Source organism: Sapajus apella, unplaced genomic scaffold, assembly GCF_009761245.1.
Source record: "Sapajus apella isolate SASKATOON/1434 unplaced genomic scaffold, GSC_monkey_1.0 scaffold32, whole genome shotgun sequence".
NCBI lineage: Eukaryota > Metazoa > Chordata > Mammalia > Primates > Cebidae > Sapajus > Sapajus apella.
The window spans coordinates 22,663,228-22,681,217 of NW_022436972.1; the positions used below are offsets into that span (position 1 = coordinate 22,663,228).

The following is a 17,990-nucleotide window of genomic DNA, read 5'->3' on the forward strand; positions in this document are numbered from 1 at the left end:
TTTCATTAAAGAACGTTAAGTCTTAAAGAAATGCTCTTCCTAAAGTTATCTAGTATGTAAATAATGGTGACAGAATTAGAACACAGCTTCCATTCGGCCATTCTCCTTCACTTGCTTAGATGTGATTACTGTCTAAAGAAGGCAGTGGTTTTGTGGAGGAAACAAACAGGTGAAATGTGGTTTTTCTACCCACATGTTTAAGTGATGAACTGCCATATAAGTGGCATAGGAAATGCATGCAGATAAGGAAGCCTTGCAAGTGGCCTGAAACAGATGCCTCTGAGAGATACGGGACTTGTGCTGTGTGTAAAATATAAGTAGGAAGTCGTGAGGCAAGAAGAGGAGAGAGCTTTCTAAGAGCATTTCTGGACATAGAATAGAAAGAAGATAGGCTAGTTTGATAGGAGTAAGCCCAAAATGCCAGGCAGTAGCATCTGACTTTTTCCTATAGGTTGTCAGAAAGCATCTGAAGTTTTAAATCAGAGATAGTTGAGAAAAAAGTCACATGTTAGAAAATTGACCTGGTATTATGTAACATAGAGTGGAAGAGGAAGAGCCTAGAGGCAGAGACAAACTAGGAGGTTCTTGCAGCGGTCAAAGTGGTCAAAGTGTGAAATCAGCCGGGTACAGTGGCTCATGCCTGTAATCCCAGTGCTTTGGGAAGCTGAGGCAAGAGGATTACTTCAGTCCAGGAGTTCAAGACCAGCCTGCTCAACATAGTGAGACCGCATCTCTAAAACAAAGTATGAAACAAGTAGAACTGAGAGTAAAGCACCAGGAGTGCAAATGGAAACATGGCATAAGAAACGTCTCACAGACACTTGATAGAATTTGGATTTAAAGATGTCTTAAAAGCACTGAGGGGACAGTAGAGAATGAATCAAAGATAAAATGAGGGTTTGAGTGCTGGCAAGTGGAGGAATGATGCATTAATAAAAACAGAAAAGTTAGAAGAAGATGCAGTTTGATGAATGAGATGAACTGGGTTTTAGACATAAAATTATAGAATTTTAGAAAACTACATCAGGAAGGACCTGGACTCAGATTTTTTTTTTTTTTTTGGGGGGGGGGGAGGGGGGGTAAAAAAAAATTAATTTTTTTCTTTCCTTCTTTTTTTTTTTTTTTTTTTTTTTTTTTAAGATGGAGTCTTGCTGTGTTGCCCAGGCTGGAGTGCACTGGCATGAATTCGGCTCACTGCAACCTCTGCCTTCTTGGTTCAAGCAATTCTTCTGCTTCAGCCTCCCAAACACTAGATTACAGATGTGCACCACCACACCCAGTTAATTTTTGTATTCTTTTAAATTATACTTTAAGTATATCTGGGGTACATGTGCAGAATATGCAGGTTTGTTATATAGGTATACACGTGCCTTGATGGTTTGCTGCATCCATCAACCTATTGTCTACATTAGGTATTTCTCCTAGTGCTATCCCACCCCTAGCCCTCCACCCCTGGACAGGCCCCAGCGTGTGATGTTCCCTTCACTGTGTCCATGTGTTCTCATTGTTCAGCTCTCACTTATGAGTGAGAACATGTGGTGTTTGGTTTTCTGTTTTTGTGTCAGTTTGCTGAGAATGGTGGTTTCCAGCTTTATCCATGTCCCTGCAAAGGACGTGAACTCACCCTTTTTTATGGCTGCATAGTATTCCATGCTGTATATGTGCCACATTTTCTTTATCCAGTCTATCATTGATGGGCACTGGGGTTGGTTCCAAGTCTTTGCTATTGTGAACAGTGCCACAGTGAACATACATGTACATGTGTCTTTATCATAGAATGATTTATAATCCTTTGGGTATATATCCAGTAATGGGATTGCTGGGTTAAATGGTATTGCTAGTTCTAGATCCTTGAAGAATCTGTCTTCCACAAATGATTGAACTAATTTAGATTCCCACCAACAGTGTAAAAGTGTTCCTATTTCTCCATATCCTCTCCAGAATCTGTTGTCTCCTGAGACTTTTTAATGATCACCATTCTAACTGGTGTGAGATGGTATCTCATTGTGTTATGGAATTGCATTTTACTAATAACCAGTGATGATGAGCTTTTTTTTCATGTTTGTTGGCTGCATAAATGTCTTCCTTTGAGAAGTGTCTGTTCTTATCCTTTGCCCAATTTTTGGTGGGGTTGTTTTTTCTTGAAGATTTGTTTAAGTTACTTGTAGATTCTAGATATTAGCCTTTTGTCAGATGGGTAGATTGCAAAAATTTTCTCCCATTCTGTTGTTTGCCTGTTCACTCCAATGATAGCTGTTTTGCTGTGCAGAAGCTCTTTGGTTTAATTAGATCCTATGTGTCTATTTTGGCTTTTGTTGCCATTGCTTTTGGTGTTTTAGTCATGAAGTCCTTGCCCATGCGTATGTCCTGAATGGTATTGCCTAGGTTTTCTTCTAGGGTTTTTATGGTTTTAGGTCTTATGTTTAAATCTTTAATCCACCTTGAGTTAATTTTCGTATAAGGTGTAAGAAAGGGATCCAGTTTCAGCCTTCTGCATATGGCTAGCCAGTTTTCCAAGCACCATTTATTAAATAGGGAATCCCTTCCGCCTTGCTTGTTTTTGTCAGGTTTGTCAAAGATCAGATGGTTGTAGATGTGTGGCATTATTTTTGAGGCCTCTGTTCTGTTCTATTGGTCTATATCTTTGTTTTGGTACCAGTACCATGCTGTTTTGATTACTGTAGCCTTGTAGTATAGTTTGAAGTCAGGTAGCGTGATGTCTCCAGCTTTGTTTTTTGTTTTTGTTTGTTTGTTTGTTTTGGTTTGGTTTGGTTTTTTTGCATAGGATTGTCTTGGCTATGCAGGCTCTTTTTTGGTTCCATATGAAGTTTATTGTGTTTTTTTCCAATTCTGTGAAGAAAGTCAGTGGTAGCTTGATGGGGATATCATTGAATCTATAAATTACTTTGGGCAGTATTGCCATTTTCACAATATTGATTCTTCCTAACCATGAGCATGGAATGTTTTTCCATCTGTTTGTGTCCTCTCTTATTTCCTTGAGCAGTGGTTTGTAGTTCTCCTTGAAGAGGTCCTTCACATCCCTTGTTAGTTGTATTCCTAAGTATTTTATTCTCTTTGTAGCAATTGTGAATGGGAGTTCATTCATGATTTGGCTTTCTGTTTGTCTGTTATTGGTGTATAGGAAAGCCTGTGATTTTTGCACATAGATTTTGTTGATGTTTGCATATCGATCTTGAGACTTTGCTGAAATTGCTTATCAGCTTAAGGAGATTTTGGGCTGAGAAGATGGGGTCTTCTAAATATACAATCATGTTATCTGCAAATAGAGACAAATTGACTTCCTCTTTTCCTAATTGAATACCTTTATTTCTTTTTCTTGCCTGATTGCCCTGGTCAGAACATCCAATACTGTGTTGAATAGGAGTGGTGAGAGAGGGCATCCTTGTCTTATGCTGGTGTTCAAAGGGAATGCTTCCAGTTTTTGTCTATTCAGTATGATATTGGCTGTGGGTTTGTCATAAATAGCTCTTATTATTTTGAAATGTGTTCCATCAATACCTAGTTTACTGAGAGTTTTTACCATAGAGGGCTGTTGAATTTTGTCAAAAGCCTTCTCTGAATATCTTGAAATAATCATGTGGTTTTTGTCTTTGGTTCTGTTTATGTGGTGGATTATGTTTATTGATTTGCATATGTTGAACCAGCCTTGCATCCCATGGATGAAGCTGACTTGATCATAATGAATAAGCTTTTTGATGTGCTGTTGGATTCGATTTCCCAGTATTTTATTGAGGATTTTTGCATCCATGTTCATCAGAGATACTGGCCTGAAATTTTCTTTTTTTAATTGTGTCTCTGCCAGGTTTTGCTATCAGGATGAAGTTGGCTTCATAAAATGAGTTAAGGAAGAGTCCCTCTTTTTCTATTGTTTGAAATAGTTTCAGAAGGAATGGTACCAGCTCCTCTTTGCACCTCTGGTAGAATTCAGCTGTAAACCTGTCTAGTCCTGGACTTTTTATGGTTGGTAGGCTATTAATTACTGCCTCAATTTCAGATGTTGTTATTGGTCTATTTGGGGATTTGACTTCTTCCAGTTTAGTCTTGGGAGGGTATAAGTGTCCAGGAATTTATCCATTTGTTCTAGATTTTCTGGTTTATTTGCATAGAGGTATTTGTAGTATTCTCTGATGGTAATTTGTATTTCTGTGGGATCAGTGGTGATGTCCCCTTTATCATTTTTTATTGCATCTGTTTGATTCTTCTCTCTTTCTTCTTAATTAGTCTGGCTAATGGTCTATCTCTTTTGTTGATCTTTTCAAAAAACCAATTCCTGGATTCATTGATTTTTTGAAAGGTTTTTCGTGTTTCTATCTCCTTCAGTTCCATTCTAATCTTAGTTATTTTTGTCTTCTGCCAGCTTTTCAATTTGTTTGTTCTTGCTCCTCTAGTTCTTTTAATTGTGACATTAGGGTGTTGATTTTAGATCTTTCCTCGTTTCTCTTGAGGGCATTTAGTGCTATAAATTTCCCTCTACACACTGCTTTAAATGTGTCCCAGAGATTCTGGTACAGTTTGTCTTCATTCTCATTGGTTTCAAAGAACATCTTTATTACTACCTTCATTTCATTATTTATCCAGGTATCATTCAGGAGCATGTTGTTCAGTTTGCAAGTGGTTTTGTGGTTTTCGGTGGGTTTCTTAATCCTGAGTTCTAATTTGATTGCATTGTGATCAAGAGAATATTTGCTAGGATTTCTGATCTTTTGCATTTGCTGAGGCGCATTTTACTTCCAATATGTGATCTATTTTAGAATAAGTACAATGTGGTGCTGAGAAGAATGTATATTCTGTGGATTGGGGTGGAGAGTTCTATAGATGTCTATTAGGTCCACTTGGTCCAGATCTGCATTCAAGTACTAAATATCCCTCTGCGACAAAGCTACCAGAGTAGCCTCTTCTTTACATTCAGTGGGCCAGCAGAGGGAACAAAAAAGCCCCAGTGAAGACTAAACAAGAATTTAGGAGGAAAAAGACCAAGACCTCCTGTGTAGAGAAGTGAGGCATTTCAAATACCACATGGTAAGAGAACTGAGAAAATAATCATTTAGCAAGAAGAAGGTCACTGGAAATATTTCAGAGTAGATTTGTTGGAGTGACTAATGAAAAAGATGAGATTTCAGATAATAAGGCAGTAGACACAGGTAGACAACATGTATTCAAGAAGATTTGCACAGAAAGAAAACAGCCCTAAAGATCAGGAAAACACAGTAAAAATTAAGTGAAAGCAATAATGAAAGGATTTTATAAGCCAGGGAGGCTATTTTCTTGGTCCTTAGGGGCTTGGGCGGGTGGAGAGAAACAAAAGTAAATAACAAAGCACTATTCTAACTCAGTAGACTACGGAAAAGTAAGTGATGAGGACTCTTAGAAGGGAAATTTCTGCCTTCAAGTAGCTAACTCTTAAAGAAATCTTTTAAAAAGTCTGTGATATCTAGTTTCCAGTTATTGAAAACCTCTTCTCTAACCCTTTAATGATTCCTTCTAAGTATCACAGAAATTAGAGTTAAAAGGTAGACTGAGAAAAGATTTATTAGGTAATCTCCAATCTCATGTCAAGTGCATAATTGTTACCTGCAGTGCATTTTCTACTCTGGTATGCTTTTACTGTGTTCTTGCCACTTCCTTTGGGAGACTACTTCATAATCCAATAGATCTCACTGGAAGGAGGAAACTTGATTTCCATCCTAATGTTCCTTTCCCACTGTGTACTTTCTATAGCACTAACCATTTACACTTAGTAACCTTCCTCACCTCCCACTCCATCCCCACTCACTTACTTCTACTTTGTAATCACTAGGCATCTGGAACCTCTTTTCTGGAATATCTAGTAGACTCATCATTCTTCTGGACATGTTGCATCTATCAGGCTAAAGGATTTTAAGGTGATAGAAGGATAAAGGGTCTTCATAATTTTATGTTTCTAATGATAAAACTGTCTCATTCCAATAAGGTCCTTTCCATTCTCTAGAGATTTGGGGTAGAGACAGTAATAAGGACTATGAACCTTTTAAGAAAGGAGCAAAACCATGCATAATTTATGATTCAATGTCTCTATAATATGTGCTCCCCAATTACTAAAAAGATAAGTTGGAGTGTCCTATGTAAATAATATGAAATCCAACTGAGAGATTGTTCCCAGAAGAATTTTGGCTTCACCAGACTTACCCTCACAGATCTTATAACCTGAGCATCTCTGTAGAGGGTCCCAGAGGATGCCAGCCCATGCAGTGGTTTGTGTTACAAAATAGAAACACTGAGCTTAGAAATCTACCTTTTTTATATCAAGTCTAAGCAAGCCTGCTCTTTGTCCCACAAGGAAACATCAAGATTGCCTGCTGCAAACAAAACCTGAGAAAGGCCCTATAAAAAGAGCTGTCAGAGCCTCACTTCTAAGTTCAGAAACATGCACATCCTACTTCCTCTAAAATATTTTGACAAGATGCTATAGAAACCTTAAGTTCAATATTTCCTAAACTGAACACACAGTCTTCTCCCTGACTATCTTCTTTCTCTATTTTCCTATTTTCTCTATTTCTCTATTTTCTCCTATTCACTGAGGCACCTACTCATTCTCAATATTTTCATTATCCACCAGGTCACCAGATTTTTTTTTTAGTTCCACCTCTTACATGCTGTTGGCACTCTGCATACCATTGTTTTTGGTTTTGACTGTAATCATCAAAAAGCAAAAGTGGATACACTTTTGCAGTAGGCTGACTCCAGTTTCATTTGCCTCTAAACCAATGTTCTAAAATGCAGAGCTCAAAAGTCTTCACTTGTTAAGCCTTCCAGATAAAATCTACACTTCTTACCATGATCTACCTACTTTTCTAGCGTCATCTACTCATATTTCTTTCTTTTAGACCTTTTATAAGAATTGCTTGCTGGTCCCTGGGTAAGCTTGCACTTCTGATCACTTTGAATGCCGTATCCTTAAAAACTTAGAATTCTTTGGCATATAGTAGGCATGTGATGTATGTATTTAGCATAAATATTTACTCGGTGGCTGAAAGTGAAAACAGGCTTAGCTTAAATGCAACAAGGAATTGGTTTGGGAATTACTCAATTCCACATTCTTTCTGTGTATTCCCTTCACCTTAAACAATCATGATGATGGAACTCTTTTGACAAATGTGATAATTTAGATTTCTAGACAATAAATAAAAACAGAGAGGGTATAGCTGTTGCTTATATCCACTTTGTAGACTACCCCAAACTTGTAGATTATCAATAATTGTCATTTTCTTATTCAACTGAACAATACCAACATAAATACAGACAAATCAAATTAACCTTATTTTTCTAAGGAATCCATGATTAGTGAGTCATTAAAACTCCCCTTTTTGAATAGTTGGAAAAGGTAAAACCACAACATATAATGTGGCTGTCTAAAATCGCTATCATGTCTTCTATCCCTTGAAACACAACTATATTAACTTTAACTGTTCTCTTTGGCAAAATGGATGACATAAGCATTCACCCATCTAATTAGCTCTGTGACTTTGTCAGCAGGAGCCTGAGCTTGTACCAGGCCCAAGGCAGGCTTAGGATCCAGAGCTTAGTCAGTAGTGACTCTTTTGACTGGTCATAAGTTGGTCCACCTCACTCAGTGCTATAGACTATTTAATAGGCTTGGACACACCCTCGACTCTAATGAAAATGATGTTTTCCCTTGGAGATTCTTGAGGCCAGTTTATTATAAGATGTGAGCATTCCTTGGAGCCTGCCTGATCAGCTTCAATGATCCTATACCACTTCTAGCATAGTTCTTCTCCCTCTAGAGTGAGAAAAACAGCTCTGTCTCCAACCTGGAGAAAACTCAGAGATGTCCCCCAAAGCTGGAGTGTCTGCCAAGCTTCTGGTCTCCGTTGAACCCAGGCCTGCAGGACTATTGTGGGAGCCATGCAGAGATGTGTCCACTCCAGTCACTGGCCATGACTGCGTAAGAGCACACCATTTGTAGTCAGCAGAGCACAAACTCCAGCATCCAGTCTCAAGAAATACTTCCACAGAGTGGTGATCCTAAAACTCTTATCTTTCCATACTCATTTTCCCAACCCTATCTGGCTCCTAGTAGACATTGTTGATTCAGCAGCATTTCTTTGAGCCTTACTCATGAGTCCCCCTTTCTATGTGATTCCACTTTTGGACCTGGGGAGAGAACAGCATTCTCAGGTGGTCTGTCTTTTCTGCCCTTGCCTTTCTCTACTGGCTCCTGACATCTGCCTGTCCTCTACAGTCCATTTCCCTCAGTGAACCCAGATCTTCAACTGAGTGATGGCCCCAGGACACCACTCAGTCTTGGCAATTAATGTGGGCCGGTTATATGCTAAACTCATTCTGAATAATTTCATTTGGCCCCAATTACCATCCAGGCTGTGAACAGATCACCCTCTATTGGAGATATTATTTCCACTCAGCTCCAGGGTTCATTTTTTGTATTTTTTTAATGATGCAATCATTATCCTAGTTAATGTTCTTCTATCCTCTTTCTTCCTACACCTCCCTTGGGAGATCTTTACAGAGCCTCAGCCTGCATCTTCTCAGCAGTCTTCACTTCCCAGGCACAGAAGTCCAGTGCCATGTCCCAGTGGGACCTATTTGTCCTTAGGGCACATCACTAATAGAACTCAGCAGGCCCATTGACCCCACTACCCCAGAAAGATGATGTGTACACATGCAGACCTACTCTGCTTCAGTCGAGACAGTCTAATCAGAAAGTACCAAATGTTATTTTATTATAGAAGGAACTTCTATTTCCTTTCCTGTAATTTCTCTTTATAAATGTTCTAATCTCATCTACATAAGCCTTTTGATTTGTTCTCTTTTAAAATTCTTCATTGTGTCTCAATTGAGGCTGACTCCCAAGATCCTTTGTCTGATTTGTAAGAGCATCTTTCATCTCTAGTAACCTTTGATGATACTAGCTGGCTCCAGGCTTAGCTTAGACCACTCCCCAAACTCTTCCTGACTCCTGTCCTTATTGGAATGTTCCTACCATGAGCCTGAGGCCTGTTATACCCTCTAGCCAACCAAGTTCTTCCCTGTGATGTATCATCACATCACTGTGATTTTCTCAATTCTTTACTTTGCCCTTTTCATTTCTCCTTCAGTCTTGATCACTTGGCCTTCAGCAAGTAAGTGTGACCTTAAGAGGAGCCTCTAAAATGCTCATCAGATATTAGCAACTGCAGTTTCTCAGTAGAGCCTTCTTTCCTGGCAATTTCTCATTAACCCTGCATTAAAAGTAGTAGCTCATAAGTTAAATTAAGCTCATAGATCTGTTTTGATTGGGATGTGCTGACTTTATTTTTCTTATTTGAATGCCTTCAGGTGTGGCTTTCACTTTTGCAGGTGCAGCATGCTCCCAATACTTCCTATATTCTCGGATCTGACCAGTTTTGTTAATAGGTACTGAGTAGCTATATATCTCTCCTATAACCACTTCCAGTCCTGGGAACACCTGTCAACCCATTTGTTCAAACCTTCTGAATTCTTCTTCATCCATTCGGCTCTCCCTACCTGTTCTCTATCATTCCTGCAGGTTCCCTGCTACTACTAAATATACGAGTCCTTCTTTGGAACCATCTTTCAGTGAGCAACTTTCCTCCAATTAAGACTCAGTGATTCTACTATCGCATGTATGCAGGTCATATATGCAGATCATTAAATTGACTTTCCATTAAATCACTCTCCATTTTGAGTCCTAATATCAAAAGTCTAGGAGGGTATGAGTTAAATCTTCATCTCTGTTTAAAGATCACAGAAAGAACTAAAAATAGTCCAGCCTCAATGTTTCATGTGTTATTGGCTTGTTGTACAACTCTTCATTTTTAGTTTTCAAACTTAAAAACACTTCTAACAATTCTATCTTAGTTCTCCAATAGGCCCTGTCTTTCCACACACTCACACACATTATTAGCATGGTATTATGAGGCAATACCCTGTATGCTTTCCCAAAGATTTTTCATATTTGAAATAAAACACATTAAAGTAGCTATAGTCAAATAGAGCTTTAATGAACAGAGTTTAATCAAAATATGGACAAAAATCTAAGATAATTTGTGCCAAATTTGCCACTTACACAGATAATTACATGGCATGCTGGGAACAGTATCTAGGAGGCTAACTTTATAGAGTTACTTTTCTGCTATTGGGCAAATAGATCAATTGTATAAAAGATTTGATCTTTAGTTATAAATAGAAGTGATGACCTCATTTATAGAGTTTAAGAGATCTGGTGTTTTTATTGGCATGCACAGAATCTACATAAACCCATGAATGGTTGTTGGTTTTTAACTTTATAGGAAATCAATGTGTTGACAGTTGCATTGGTCAACCAAGACCGAGAGAACAATATTGAGAAAAGAAGCCAAGGCTTAAAATCAGAGAAAGAAGCTCTGCTAATAGGTAAGGAAATTCTGTTGTCTTCATCTGTTCTCTTAAATAATTATTAGGTAATTAGCTTAATATTTTAGTAATTCACCTCCAACTTGTTAAACAGCATTGCCTTCTGGTCAAAGGTGAGATTAATTTCATCAGACTATATTACGTACATTTCAAATTAGTAACATACAAACTAATGGGGGTATTGCTTTTCTGTAACTGTATATGTTAACTGTCAGACATAAAACTGAGTTCAAGAAGACATTAACTTGCATCTCACATGTCACAAATCTGAATTTCTAAGTTTGGGCATGTCACTTCTAACTAGAGGCCAGGTTGCATCTAGTTCCAAACCAAGCCACATCTCCAGGCTCAAGAGCAGCATTAAACCCTGAGATTAAACTCCAAGCCCCTTAGCAGAGGCCATATTCTAAACTCAGCCCCAAGGCTAGACCTGCAATCCTGGGAAATAGAGGCAGGCAGGGTACTAGTGCCAGGCTAATCCAGGATAGTCAGCTCCAGGCTTCTCTGCCCAAGTTTGGATCCTTTTGTCCAGGATGAACAAAAGAAGCATCCTCAGTGGATCCAGATATCATACTTATTTTCACAAAGAAGAGTTCTTGAGGATGTGCTGGCAGTGTGCCTGGAAGCCCATCTTAGACACCTGTATGTTTAAGGCTGTCTTTGAAGCCCTCAAATTCAGAGGAAGGGAGGCCACCACCCCCATGCTGTGATGCACAGCACTGATTCAAGCTGCACCTTGGCACCGGACCCCAGTGTGGGGTTGCAAGTTAAGACTGGCTTCTTGGTGGCATGGTTAAGAGTAAAGAATGAGGTGACTATATATGCAAGACAAATTGTTATCCTATAGTTCATTATCTGGCAGAAGTAGTTGCATTTTCTTTTCTTTTTTTTCTTTTTTTTTTTTTGAGACAGGGTCTCACTCTGTCACACAGGCTGGTGTGCAGTGGCATGATCTCGGCTCACTGCAACCTCTGCCTCCTGGGTTCAAGTAATTCTCCTGCCTCAGTCTCCCTAGAAGCTGGAATTACAGGTGTGCACCACCACACCCAACTAATTTTGTATTTTTAGTAGAGAGAGGGTTTCACCATGTTGGCCAGGCTGGTCTCGAACTCATGACCTCAAGTGATCTAAAGTGCTGGGAATTACATGCATGAACCACCACCGCTTCCCAAAGTGCTGGGATTACATGCACGAACCACCACGCCCAGCCCTGGTTGCATTTTCTGAATACTGCATGTGCTCACCTAAAAATGACAGGTACACCAAGGCCTAGAGAAGCTGGCACATGAGGAATTAAATTCAAAAGATAGTCCAGAGTCCATCCATCATATATAGATTTTTCAACTACAGGGTTATTGAATATGATATCAACTTAGAGATACTCCAAGGAAAACCAATTATTATTATTTTTTTTTTGCTCTGATGATATACAGCTGTAATAACATGCCATGCACGAGTCTCGGAAGACATAATGATATGCTCTCAGTTCCAGGAACCCAAAATGAACCATATGTAGTGGGTAACTGGATTTTTCTTCTATTGGCAAACGTGTCCAACTCTGACAACTGTTTCTCTGTCACTCAGTGTGACCAAAGTGTGATTTTCCCTCTAATGCTTTTAGGGTATGACCAAAGCAAATAATGATCTGCAGCCAACTTTTCCCTCTTTGTTTAAGAATAATTCTGTCCATTTGAAGGTTAAAAACGATCTCTATTTTCTTTATTTTTTTCCTTTTACTAACGATTGCTTCCCCTTTTATTTTATGTTTTAATTGGAGAGCACAGTTCATTTACAATGTTTTCCAAGTAGCTATTAGGTTTTATTTATATATGTACACACATATATGTACATTTTTAGTCAGCTACTTCAAATATTTTTAAATAATATGGTTTACATGCAGTACATTAATGGGAATAGGTAGGAAGGTTACATTTATAACATGCTATGCCTGCTGATGTCTTTGGCATCACAAAAAAATTATAAAATCAATTCAAGTGTGTTAGAAAGAAAAATACCAGTCAGGATCTTCAATAAAAAGCATACACAACTGACTCTAAATTTTCTAAGACATTTCCCCTCACTGTTGGTCTTTTGAACTAGTTTTATATTCGAATTTGAAGTTAGGAGTAGGGCAAAAGAGAAACAGGGGGTGACACTTGCTTTGAATCAATATATGAGAATATTTAGGTATAAGGGAGGCCAGAGACTTCAGTGTTTGATTAAACAGGAATTTAACTTTCCCTTCAGTTATCCATTATCTTGCTCCCTTTCTCCATATTTTATTCTTCTTAATGATATTTTGACAACAGATGTCATTTCTGGCCAAACCCACATCCAAAACACCTATATATTTCTACTCTTTTGTAACCAAAGAGAGAATAATCCTCCAAAAGAATGCCACAATGGGGAAGAGTTTCCAAGACCAGCAAAATGGATCCTGCCAAAGGCTGCAGTTGCTTCCTGCCACTAAATGATCCAATCTGCTAATTGAGTTGGGTCATTCATACTTTGTAGATACCTGAATGTTGGGTCCATAAAGATCTCCCCTGAAGCTTCTGGCATCTGGATATAGATTGTAATGGGGACAAAACTGCTCTAGACCAGAATAAAGAGAAAAAGGATTTCCTGGTGCTGGGGCTACATTTCTCTGAAGAATTCTCATATGTTGAATGATTTTAGGAGCCCTCTGGCCTTCTGGTACATCTGGAGCAGTCATAAATACTCTGCAATTCCCCTGAAATCTTCCCTTGGAATAATTAAATCAGTAGAGAGGACACAATAGCCATGCTCTAAGCCAGCCTAGAAGGAGAAAATTTCCCACAACTTGGAAATATTAGTTGGCAAAATCTTCATCACATCTGCATGCTTATAGTGTATGCTGTATGCCAATATAGTCATATGATCAATGCCCTTTTGGGGCACGTATGTTATATAAGAAATGCACACTGGCACAAAGCATTCCCTGGAAGAGAAAGGGAGTGAGGAAAAAACCTCTTCAAATGGATTCCATCTACAGAGAGAAAAAAAACTGAGGCCGGAACTTTTAAACAGTGAACAATTCTAGTTATGTGTAATTATTTGTGACACTAATTCACCTGGGCAAAAGTGTATATTCTGTCCAGACATTCTCATGACCACTTTATAAAACTAGAATCTTTATTTCAGGGCATATAAGTTGGTACTTATTAGAGAGGATCCATGGGATTTTATTGACATGGAATTTTACAGATATGGATCCTGAGTATTTTGAGAGTTTGACCGTTCTGACAAACTTTTTCTTGACAATTAATGGGTCTTCCAATTCAACTAAAGAAGACAGGCCCCTAGAAAATACTCTATTATTGTGATTTCTGGGTTATTTTGTAATCAATTTTTGTAAAGACAAGTTGACATATAATTGGACCTTAGAGAATTCTGTTTTTATGGGGGCATTTTATGTTTCATAATGCTATAGTAACCAAACATAAGGTCAGCTTGACATTGCGCAGTGTCTATGCCAGAACTCCTAGTTCATTTCGCATATGGCCCACATGTTGGATTGGCATACACTGAAGTTGTTTGGGGTAGAGTGAGTCATTACTTTTGATTTGGGGCCAAAGTTTTGGAGCTATGTTTGGCTGGAGATCGTTATGAAGGAAAAATGGATCAAATTTTTCTATTAATAAGCTAATAGTTCTAATAACTCTGGGGCCATATCACTCTATCTTCTCTTGCTATAATAATATTAACACAATAAATTTCAATCCCAGCAGCTCTGATTGGCACCCTGTTGATGCTAGTCATTGTAAATACTATCCAGATGTAGTCAAAAACTTCTCCACAACTTTTAACTATTTGCAAAGCAGCTTTTCTCTAAAACCTCCCTGGTCCCCTGAGAACTATCCTCAGGTTGACAATGATTAGGCAAACTTCATTACATATCCTGAGTCCTCTTGCACATCAGGACATACATATCATTTCCATCACAGTCTCCATCTCACAGGTGCACACAACCAGACTATACTGGAAGTGGAATGTTCCTCTTAACATGAGTATTAAGAAACACCTGAGTGTAATATGGAAAAATGTTTTTAAAGAGAATTAAGCAATAACTTTTTGATGATTTAGGTGAATAAAGTTGAGGCCATATTTAGGCTGTACCTGAGAAAGTAATCTTGGGAATATGTTCTTCTCTGAAAGCTACTGACCATAAAGAATGAGTCATGGACCTCAATCTTGTTTCCAAGGCACAAATGTCCATATCAATAAATCAACAAACATTTGTCAAGAGTCTAAACTAAGAATAATCAGTCTTCATTGTGGAAAAGAATTATCTAGGCAGCCTATTTAAAAGGCAGAATCTTTAGCCCCACACACAGGTGTGGTGGCTCACACCTATAATCCTAGCACCTTGGGAGGCTGAGGCAGGAGGATCACTTAAGCTCAGGAGTTCGAGACCAGCCTAAGCAATATAGCAAGACTCCCATCTCTACCAAAAAAAAAAAAAAAATCAAAAAGTTAGCTGGGCATGGTGGCATGCACCTGTAGTCCCACCTACTTGGGGGGCTGAGGTAGAAGGATCTCTTAAACCCACGAGCCTGAGGCTACACTAAGCTGTGAGCAGCACCACTGCACAACTGCATGGGTGATAGAGTGAGACCCTGTCAAAAAACAAAAAAAAAAAAAAAAAGAGAGAGAGATCCTGTTCATTGTAATACTAACATCTGAGGGGATACTAAAGCAAGCACATCTGGTACCATGTTTTGAGAAACAATGGCCTGCTTTGTGCTAACCCACGTGTTAGCCGATGGTGGAAAAATGATCTCCCCTCAAGAAGTTCATAGATAGAATGCAGTTAATTACAATGACCTGTGGTTTGTACTAAAATTAGAGACACAGACAAGGGGCTACTTATGCTACAGATGTCTTGGCAGAAGAAAGGACAGCTGAGCTAGTCCTAAAGGATGAAAACGTTTTCACTGGATGGATAAAGAAGTTGTTAAGGGCATTTCAGGTACCAGAAACAATTTACTACTAAAAGGCCCGAATATAGTCTGAGGGGTTTAACTGAAAAAAATAAGACAGACAGATAAATATTACAAAACAAAACTAGCTAATCAGCCATACAAGATTAGGTTTTGTACTCACCAAGTAAGTGGAACAAACTGCTTTTTTGGAAAATTAAAGCTTTTTAGAATCCCACGGCACTGAGAAGCATCAGCCCAAACCACAAGTGTTTGATCAGTTTCCTACAGTTTCTCTCCACTTCCCATATGTGCTTCATCACTCTCCAGCTGCCCACAGACAACTGTCCCCTCGTGGCTTAGTAGGAGACCCAGATTTTGCATGGGTTTTTTTCCTGCTGATTCTCCTGTTCAACATCCATGGAGCATTTATATGGGCTTCGACTTGAAACAAGACTATTTCAGGCTGGTTTATGGTCAGGCCTCTGGTGACTCCCAGCAAGATGTGACTGTGTCTAGAGACACAGCTGTTCATATGCAGAGCCAAGGTCTCTGGAAAGCTCCAAGGTGTCCCTCTATCCCAGTGAGCTGATGGGCCCCAGGGTCTTTTGAAATTTCCCTGGAGACTATCAATGAGTGTGGATATAGAGAAAACTAATCTCAGCCAGAACTTTACAACCTGACATGGAGAGTTTGGAATAAAAACTCCAAGCAGCCTGGGGATGGGGAGTATGTTCTGGAAAGATTCCATTTCTCATTCCATTCAAAGAGAATACTGTGCTGCCCAAACTGAATGCACAAAGTGATACTTTATTCTCATCGGGTAACCAATACAATTAAACTGTAACAGGGTTAACCCATCCCACTCCCATCTTTTGCATAAGGGTGCAAAACACAGGAGTGGGATGGGTTAGCCCTGTGAGAAACCATAATGCCTGATGATCTCTAAGCAGCCCCAGTCAGTGGGGCAGAGGGAGAGGTCCTAAATATTTGCAGATTGAGGCATTTCATCCACTGGGTAATCTAAGCCAAATAATTTATCCACTGTGATGTGTAAGCCTTCATATTGTATAAAATTAGGAGGCTTGATTAGATGGTCTTTTTCAACTCAATTCTCTGTAATATACGAGGACTATTATGAAAGCTGCATTGCCCCTTAGACAGTGACCTTGTATATAAGTAGAGGATCATGTGCATCAATATATAAACATGGATTCTACTATCTTGTACCTTTAAAACAAACGAGAAGGAAAATCTGTCTTGACACCATGACCTCTTTCCACCAACAGTCCATTTCCCACCCCTGTCCGAAGCAGGATTCCTCCAACATGCTACGCTCACAGTCTCCGTCCCCTTCCTTCCCTCTCTCTCCAGACTACTCCAGTCTGCTTGCATCCTCACACAATAACCATTCTTTTCCACATCACCAGAGAATTTCATGTCACCAATTTCTCAACTCCCTGACAGCTACTATACATGATTGACCACTCACATCTTCTGGAAATACTTTCTTCACTCCGCCATCATGGTGCCATACTTTCTTATCGATCACACCCTCTCAGAGTACCCTGATGAGTTTTCCTCAACTCACCTCTAAATTTAGGCTTCTTCAGGCTTCAGTCTTGAGGCCTCTTCTCTACCTAGGTGATCTCAATGAATACTTTGGCTTCAAATCCCTTTTGGTTGCCACTGACTCACAAATTTATACCATCTCCAGCTGCTATTTAATATTCTTCATTTAGATGCCAATGGACATCTCAAAGTTGATGAGGACAAAACAGAACTCTTGATTCCCCTTTTTTCTACCCTAATGTGCTCCTCTCCAAGTATTCTCATCTGAGAAAATAGTCCCAACCAGTTGCTCAAGTGAAAAACTATTCACTCATCTTTCATTCTTCCCCAGCCTCACTGCTCACACCACCCCTGTGGTTCTAACTTTGGAGTCCATCTCTCCCTTTGCAGTCAGATAACAACTCACCACTCCAAGTCTTGTGCAAACACTTCCAACTGGTCTCCCTATTTCCCTTGGCTCTACTCTCCTCACAGCAGCTTGAGAAAAGTTTTTAAAACGTAATTCAGATCATGTCAACCACCTGATTCTATGCAGGAAAATTGGTTTAGAACATTTAGAATTTAAATCTAATCCAAACTCTTTCCCCTGGCCTACAAGGTCACGCATGATCTGGCCCCCACCTACCACTAAACATACGTTGTGCCACTTTCCAGCCCAGTGTGTTCTGCCAGCTCACTTCCACCTCAGGGCCTTTGCACTGTCTGTGGCCTGTACCTGGAATGATCTTCCCCAGGCTTTCCATGGCTGGCTCCTTCTCGTCTCATACTTGGGAAGGTCTGCTTTCTCAGGGAGAGGCCTTCACATGATCACTGTATTTGTCCATTCTCATGCTGCTGATAAAGACAGACCCAAGAATGAGTATTTTATAAAGAAAAAGAGGTTTAATGGACTTATAGTTCCACAAGGCTGGAGAGGCCTCACAATCATGGTGGAAGGGGGAAGGCGAAAGGCACATCTTACATGGCAGCAAATGAGAGAAGTGAGAACCAAGTGAAAGAGGTTTCCCCTTATCAAACCATCAGATCTCGTGAGACTTATTCACT

At 39.3% G+C, this 17,990-nt stretch overlaps 1 protein-coding gene across 15 annotated transcripts in view; it reads left to right on the forward strand.

Moving 5' to 3' along the window:
* Positions 1-17,990, forward strand: part of ENOX1 (ecto-NOX disulfide-thiol exchanger 1) — a 619,252-nt gene that overhangs the window by 566,422 nt on the left and 34,840 nt on the right. For all 15 annotated transcript variants that reach the window (XM_032294769.1, XM_032294762.1, XM_032294766.1 and 12 more), the window contains one exon: positions 10,329-10,431. In XM_032294769.1, coding sequence (XP_032150660.1) covers positions 10,329-10,431 — 103 coding nt within the window. The remainder of the gene's footprint in view (positions 1-10,328; positions 10,432-17,990) is intronic.